Source organism: Chaetura pelagica, unplaced genomic scaffold (genome assembly GCF_000747805.2).
Source record: "Chaetura pelagica isolate M959 unplaced genomic scaffold, ChaPel_1.0 scaffold743, whole genome shotgun sequence".
Lineage (NCBI taxonomy): Eukaryota > Metazoa > Chordata > Aves > Apodiformes > Apodidae > Chaetura > Chaetura pelagica.
The window spans coordinates 481,199-488,412 of NW_009952703.1; the positions used below are offsets into that span (position 1 = coordinate 481,199).

Sequence of the window (7,214 nt, forward strand, 5' to 3'; positions counted from 1 at the left end):
CATGGTCCCACCCCCCATCCCCCCCTCCCAAGCTCCAGTGGGGGTTCAGGGGCTCAAGGGTGGTGATGTCATCATGACATCATTATGACATCTTGGGAATGAGAGCTTGATAGTTCCAGCACCAAACTTCTCTTTGTATTATTAGAATTATTCTATTAGGGGTAATGGATTAAAACTGGAAGAGGGGAGGTTTAGGTTGGATGTTTGGAAGAAATTCTGGAGTGTGAGGGTGGGGAGACCCTGGCCCAGGTTGCCCAGGGAAGCTGTGGCTGCTGCTCCATCCCTGGAAGGGCAGGTTGGATGGGGCTTGGAGCAGCCTGAGCTGGTGGGAGGTGTCCCTGCCCATGCAGGGGGTTGGGTCTAGATGACTTTCAAAGGTCTCTTCCAACTTAAACCATTCTATGAGACTATTATATTATAATTATACTTATTATATATAATTCTTAGATGGTTATATTATTTTATATCCTTGTCTTTGCACTCAAGACAGAAGTTTCTTGTGCTGGTTGCTCTGAGGAGAGCCACAAATCCTGATACATGGAAATAATATAAATACTTAATACTCTTCTGTTGACATGAGACGTAGACTGGATCAAGGTCTCAGTGAGGTGAAGTGAGGACCCAGCTTCTGTTACAGTAAATCTGATGAGCAAATTGCTGAGTCATCAGGAAGCTTGATGGGAACTAATTACCAATTGGATGGGGTTTTATTTTCTGTTCAAGAAACTTGATGATACCAGCTCCTCTGAAGGCAGCACCATTGATATAAAGCCTGAAGTGGAAGAAGTCCCTGTGGAGGCACCAGAGGAGTATCTGGACCCAGATGCCTGCTTCACAGAAGGTGAGCTGACCATGAGTGGCCAAGAAGCCTCTGAGCTGGTCTGGGGACCTGTGAGTTTGCTTTGAGGTCAGGTCAGTCTGGACCAGGGCTGGTGGCAGCTGATTTTGAGACATTTCTGGACCCCACTTCACAGGGGAGCTAGTTTAGAAGAATGTGCAAAGTAAAAGCCTTAGAGATGCAGTTGCCATTGCAAGGATCTAGATGACCTACAGGTTGGCCAGATTGATCTTTTGTACAATTGGTGCCTTGAGTGCTGAGGGGCAGGAGGATCTGGCTTCTGTTTGGGGTTTTTTCCCTTCTGTCACTGGCCTCAATGTCTTTCAGCAACCGACCCATTACAAGTATTCCCATGGCAAAGATACTTTAAGTAGTTCAAGGTTATTTCAGCAGCAGGTTTTCCATCCCTCTTCTGTCAAGTGCCTGGTCCTCACCAGGTCCAACCAGCTTCATCTCTTCACAAACTGATGTTCATTCAGGTGCCCAGATCCAGAAGTGGCCAAAATAATCATAAAATCCTCACCAACACAAGAGCTTGAACTGAAACTCGAGAGTGTTTTGTGTTGTTGGCAGCCAAATTCTGCTTCTAGGCATGGACAATTTTATGGTCTCACCTTGAATCATCTGTCACCTGACAAAGTTGGGACTCACACCCCCCTGTGCACTGTCCCCTCTGCAGGTTGTGTGCAGCGCTGCAAGTGTTGCCAGGTCAACATTGAGGAGGGGCTGGGGAAGTCCTGGTGGACCTTGAGGAAGACTTGTTTTCTGATCGTGGAACACAATTGGTTTGAGACTTTCATCATCTTCATGATCCTCCTGAGCAGTGGGGCCCTGGTGAGTGAGGTAGAGAGAGATCAGTGGAGCTCAGCTGAGCTGGGGGGTGTGGAACTGGGAAAGCTGGATGGAGGAAATGGGGGGAAAGTGAGCTGGGGGGCTTCTTAGCTGGGGAACAGCACAGGCCCCTTGTGGGAGGTGCTGCACAAAAGCCTTGATTGATGCTTTTTGCTTAGTTTAAGTCAAGAGTGAAGTCTGAAAGCCTGCAAGTTGAGTTCTGATCATAGCTTGGCTAGAAACATGAGGATTTGGGACAAATTCAGCCCCTATTATTTTCCTGTTACTGAGTAAGAACATTTCTACTCCCCTTTCCTCACTTGCCCGTGTTTGCAGAGCTCCCTGAGCTCCTGCTGTTACACAGACACAAATGATCACTACACTTGTTGGCTTTCACACAGTGCAGAGTGTTCAGGAGGGAAGGTTGGACAGCAAACAACTGCAAGCACCAGTTTCAGGACAGAAGTCCCCAGGGATGTGTCTCCCACAGCAACAGCCTGTTTCTCTTTCACAGCTTCCTTGTCCTTCCAGTGCCTGAAGGGGCTCCAGGAAAGCTGGGGAGGGGCTTTTCACCAGAGAGGGCAGGGGTGGGACAAGGGGTGATTGTTTTAAACTGGAAGAGGGGACATCTATGTTGGACATCAGGAAGAAACTCTTCCCCATGAGGGTAGGAAGGTGCTGAAACAGGTTGCCCAGGGAGGTTGTGGCTGCCCCATCCCTGGTGTTCAAGGCCAGGTTGGATGGGGCTTGTGCAGCCTGGGCAGGTAGGAGGTGTCCCTGCTTATAGCAGGGGGGTTGGAACCTGATGATCTTTAAGGTCCCTTCCAACCTTCACCAGTCTGTGACAGTAATTAACAGCCTGATTGCCAACACAGTCCCTTTTGGATGTGCTGAGCTGCAGAGAAACCTCCTGGTGTGTGTTGCTGCAGTGGTACCAGCTGCTGGTGATGGGGATAGAAAAGCTGGTGCTGAGATCCCTAAAGGCAGAGAAGTTCTTGTGTTATTTATTCAGGACTTTGCTTTTTGGGGGCTTGTTCCTTTGCTCTGGCATTGCAGTGCTGCAGCTCCTAGAGCAGATGAGGTGCAGTGCTGAGCAGTCCCCCCACTGCCCATCCCAGTTTTGAATGAGCTGCTGGAGAACGATGTGGAACTAGGGAAGAAATCCCATATAATGACACGAGTCCCTGGTCATTTCCCAGGCTTTTGAGGACATTTACATAGAACAGAAAAAAACCATCCGGACCATCCTGGAATATGCAGACAAGGTCTTCACTTACATTTTCATCCTGGAGATGCTGCTGAAGTGGTGTGCTTATGGCTTTGTCAAGTTCTTCACCAACGCCTGGTGCTGGTTGGACTTCCTCATCGTGGCTGTATGTATCCTCTCCTCATTTCTGGGGGGAACAAAACCAAAACAGTTAGTTAAAAGAAGGCTGGGGTGGTGTTTTCTCCTGAGAATTGTCCTGACTGAGTCACACACGTAACGTGGATTCAATCCCAGGGATCTCTTAAGTTTCCAAAACAAGGATAAAAGCCTCGAGCCCCTGGAGTGGTGCTGGTGTTTCCTGTGCAGCTCTGGAATTGCAGAGGCCAAGGAGGGTTTGCCAGCCCTTGGCTCTTCTGCTCTGCTGAAAATACTGCTCCTAAGAGGCTTGTCTGCATCTTGAGCTGCTGGGAGGTGTTAACAGTGGGAGAACTTGTGCAGACGTGGTGTTCCTGGGGGACATCCTTTCTGTGGTCGTTTGCTTGTGTAATTAGTGACAGGAGATGATGATGATGATGATGAGACAGGCAGAGTCTTCCCATCCTACCCCCTAACGAGGTCTGTTGGGCACAGACATTTGTGAGAACCTGAAGCACTTGCAAAGCTGAGTGTGCAAAATGAAGTTCAACATCATCCTTTTCCTGGTAAAAAGATCTAATGGCCCAGGAGAGAAGCAGGAGCATTGGAAACAGCAAAGGCAGTTTGGTGCCAAGAGGTTGTAGCAGGAACAAGGGAAACCATCAGTCTGGACAGTTCAGCACATGGTTGCCCTGGAATTCCCCTGCAGAACATCTTGGGAGGGAGAATAAATTTGAGAATGAAAAGGAAAGAGGCAGTAGAGAGAAGCTTTAGCAAAACATCTGGCTCTGGAGCACAGCAAGACCTTTTAAAATAAGGGGAACTGAGGCTGTCAAAAGTGGTGGAAAATGATGCATTTGATAGGACTTGAAGTCTGAAGAGCTACCAAAAAAGGGACTTTAGAATCCTAAGTGTTTGGATCCTTTTAAAATGTTCCATCCCGTCCAGTTGTGAAGCAGAGTCCCCAGGGAATGTCCCCAGAGTAAGTATTTTTAAAAAATCAAGTTCTTTTTTTTTTTCCCCAAGCTTCTTATTTGGAACATTTTGCATATGATTCAGTTTGTGAAGTTGCTGTTCAGTGACATTATCACTCTGGAAATATTTCTGAGTAGGTGGAGGAGCCATGCTTGGAATTCAGGGGCAGAAGTGACTCAGTATGTCTGTGCTTCCTGTGGAAAACTGAATTTGTAAATTATATTTTTGAAAAAGTCCTCTCTGGTCCCCTTACCACCTTTTAACACACATCTTGAAGAAATAACTCTTCTGAAAATAACACTGTGGCTCTTTCACTGCCTTAAGATGAAGTGTAAGTGCTAACATGGAAGGTAGGATGAGCTGCCATCTATTCTTGTGGGCTGTTTTGGGGAGAATCCTCCAGCAAACCACCTTTTTTGGGGGGTTCTTTGTTAAAGAAACCCACCAGCAGCTGAGCACAAAAGCAGCATTCACAGCCCTTATGCTTCATGTTGGGAATGGAGTTCCAGCTGCTGGGAACAAAGTGCAGTTTCATCGACAGATGTTCCAAGTTTTATTTGCTACCCCCAATATCTGGAGGAGTTAAAGAGGGGGAACTTCCCAGCCAGGTGACACGTGGCCAAGGAGTCAATAAGTGTGTCTGTACCAGGGCCATGAGGTCTCAGGAGAAATTTCTCTGGGCTCTGTGGACAGGAGAGCTGCAGGTTTTTGTCTGCACAAAAAAAACCACCAAACTGTGGACTCGAGTTGCCAGAATCTGACTCAGCAACATCTCAGCATCGTGTCCTGTGTCTGCTCACTTCTTCTTTTCCTTCCCCCCTCCCAAATTTTCGGTGTGGTGTGGCTGGAGGCAGGATGGCAGTTGCAAACTGGCAGAGACTGATGAGCCTTTGCATCAGAACCACCCTCTTGAATCTGATTTCCCAGGTTTGGTAGCATTGGCAAATCACCCTCCTCTGGTTCCCAAAGCCTGGGGGGTGTATTTGTGACAACAGAGTCTTTTTCTGGGTATTATTGAAGGCTTTTCAGTCAATCTGGAATTCCTTTTGTCTGACACTGGTGCCTGCTGTGTCTTCTGTCAGGGTGTCCCAGGAGAACAAACTGACCATGGGAGCTCCAGGGGCCTTTAGACCTTTCCTTGCCCTTAGTTTCCTACTTGGAAATGAGGTGTTATCTGAAGGGGAAGAATCTCTAAGAGGATTCAGTGAGGCCTGTTCCCTGTGTTATATTCACAGGGTAAAATGCTGTAGTTCTCTCTAGATGGAGCCTACAGCCCATCCCTCCAAATCCCATCTAGGTTTTGGAATCTGGGACCATTAACATCTCAGTGTCTGTGTGGCTTTGGTCCAGTCCTGAGCAAGCTGCTCACAAAGGCTTTGCTGGAAACCTCTGCAACACCCCTGGCCTGTTTGTAACCAGTTTCATTTTAAAATCAATGTCATTTTAAAATCAGAAAACGACAGGATAAAAAAACAAAACAAAACAAAACAAAGAGCCACGTTGCCACATATTTGAGCCTCTGATTGTGGGACAGGTCTGAAGACAGAAGCACCAACAGGAACGTGAAAGGAAATCTCCCAAGTTTTCCCACATGTTCTTGCCTTTGAAACCTGGTGCTGAAACGTGTGGATCAGGAATCATCCTTGGAATGAATTTCACATTATTATCTTAATACCCCTCTTTTTAAAAGAGAATTCTAAGTAGGAAGTGTCCTGAGAATGAAGCTCAACCCCACCTGGTGGAGGAGGAGGTCTCTTTTTTTCTGGTGTTGCTGGGTATTGGTGTCTTTCTTTTCTTCCTTGAAGGTTCACATCTGTGTCTGTAATGTGACAGCAGCAAAAAATGGGAGCTGGTGGGATGCTGATCAGTGGTGTCTGTAGATCCTCTTTCCATAAGGCCAAGTCCTGTCTGATCTAAAGAGATTTTGGTCAGGCTGCTGCCTCGGAGGCACCTGCCGGGTCACGAGTTGGTGGCCCCAAACAGTTGCTTAAGGACGTTCAGTAGCTCACAAGTGGGGAGTCTGAAGCAGGTTCCAGGCTACTGAAGCAAACAGGTTGCCCTGCTGGTTGTGGTGTTGAAAAGTGGTGCTAAGATTTGTGACAAGAAGTGTGTCCCCAGCCTTGTCCCCGCATCCGTGTCCACGCCCTGCGGACGCTGCCTGGCACTCAGGTGGACTCACCATCCTCATCCTCCCTCTGAGGTGCTCACAAGTGTCAACCAGAGCTTCAAGCAGGCAAAACAAGTGCCTGACAGTTGCTCTGTTGTTACAGGCAGAGCAACCAACCCCCCCTCAGCCCCAGGGTTTGGGGCAGGGAAGGAACCGGTGGCGCCGGGGTCAGCGTTGACGTTGGTCAGGATTGTTTTGGCAGGAGGAGTTGGGCCACCTGGCCTGTCCCTGGAGGCCCTGGCTGAAGCCCCACCACGGTGGCTTCCTGTAGGAGTTGAGGGCAGTTGGTGCAGTGTGTGTATTTATCTGTATTCTTTCTCATAGGTACCTTTAACATTTGTCTGGCTTCAGTTTAATGGGAGCCGCTGGGATCCTGCAGCCAGTTCAGGGCGAGGGTAAGGTTCATGTCCTCGTTTGGGCTCTTCCTTCCAACAGACCCCTTCTCCGTGTGTGTCTCTGCCTCTCTCTCACTTCTCTTTTCCCCTCTGTTCTATTCTTACACCTTTCTCAACCACATTATTTCCTTCCAGGTCGTTTCAGTCAAGTGAAGTAGGCAGCTGGTGTCGTGGCTTCGGTATTTACTGTGGGGCCACCCGGGCTGGCATTTGGGCTGGGCAAGCAGTGCTAGGGGACTCATTCTAACAGTCTGGAACCTTTTGTTTTTTCTTTCTTTCTTTTTTTTTTTTGTTTTCCTTTCTTCTTTTCTTTTCTTTTGTGTTTTCTGTGTAGGTCTCATTAGTCAGCCTTATAGCTAATGCCCTGGGCTACTCGGAACTAGGTGCCATAAAGTCCCTTAGGACACTAAGAGCTTTGAGGCCTTTAAGAGCGTTGTCCCGATTTGAGGGGATGAGGGTAAGATGCCACGAGCAGCTGATCCTTCTGCATGCCTGGGGGAGTGGTCTGGTTTGGTTTTTTGGTTTTCGGTTTGGTTTTTTGGTTTGGTTTTTTTTTCCTGGAAAAAAATTAAATAAAAAAATTAATAATAATTAAAAAAAAAAAAAAAAGCATGCTAGAACTGATCCAAACGGGGGGAAAGAAAAATAATTCCAAAGAGAATCATT

At 47.6% G+C, this 7,214-nt stretch overlaps 1 protein-coding gene across 6 annotated transcripts in view; it reads left to right on the plus strand.

Annotated features, from left to right (window-relative positions):
• SCN8A (sodium channel, voltage gated, type VIII, alpha subunit) overlaps nucleotides 1-7,214 on the plus strand; it is a 47,078-nt gene that overhangs the window by 27,438 nt on the left and 12,426 nt on the right. For 5 of the 6 annotated variants that reach the window (XM_009994078.1, XM_009994076.1, XM_009994073.1 and 2 more), the window contains 4 exons: nucleotides 724-841; nucleotides 1,518-1,672; nucleotides 2,869-3,042; nucleotides 6,883-7,005. In XM_009994078.1, coding sequence (XP_009992380.1) covers nucleotides 724-841; nucleotides 1,518-1,672; nucleotides 2,869-3,042; nucleotides 6,883-7,005 — 570 coding nt within the window. The remainder of the gene's footprint in view (nucleotides 1-723; nucleotides 842-1,517; nucleotides 1,673-2,868; nucleotides 3,043-6,882; nucleotides 7,006-7,214) is intronic. The other variant, XM_009994079.1, reaches the window with a different exon arrangement.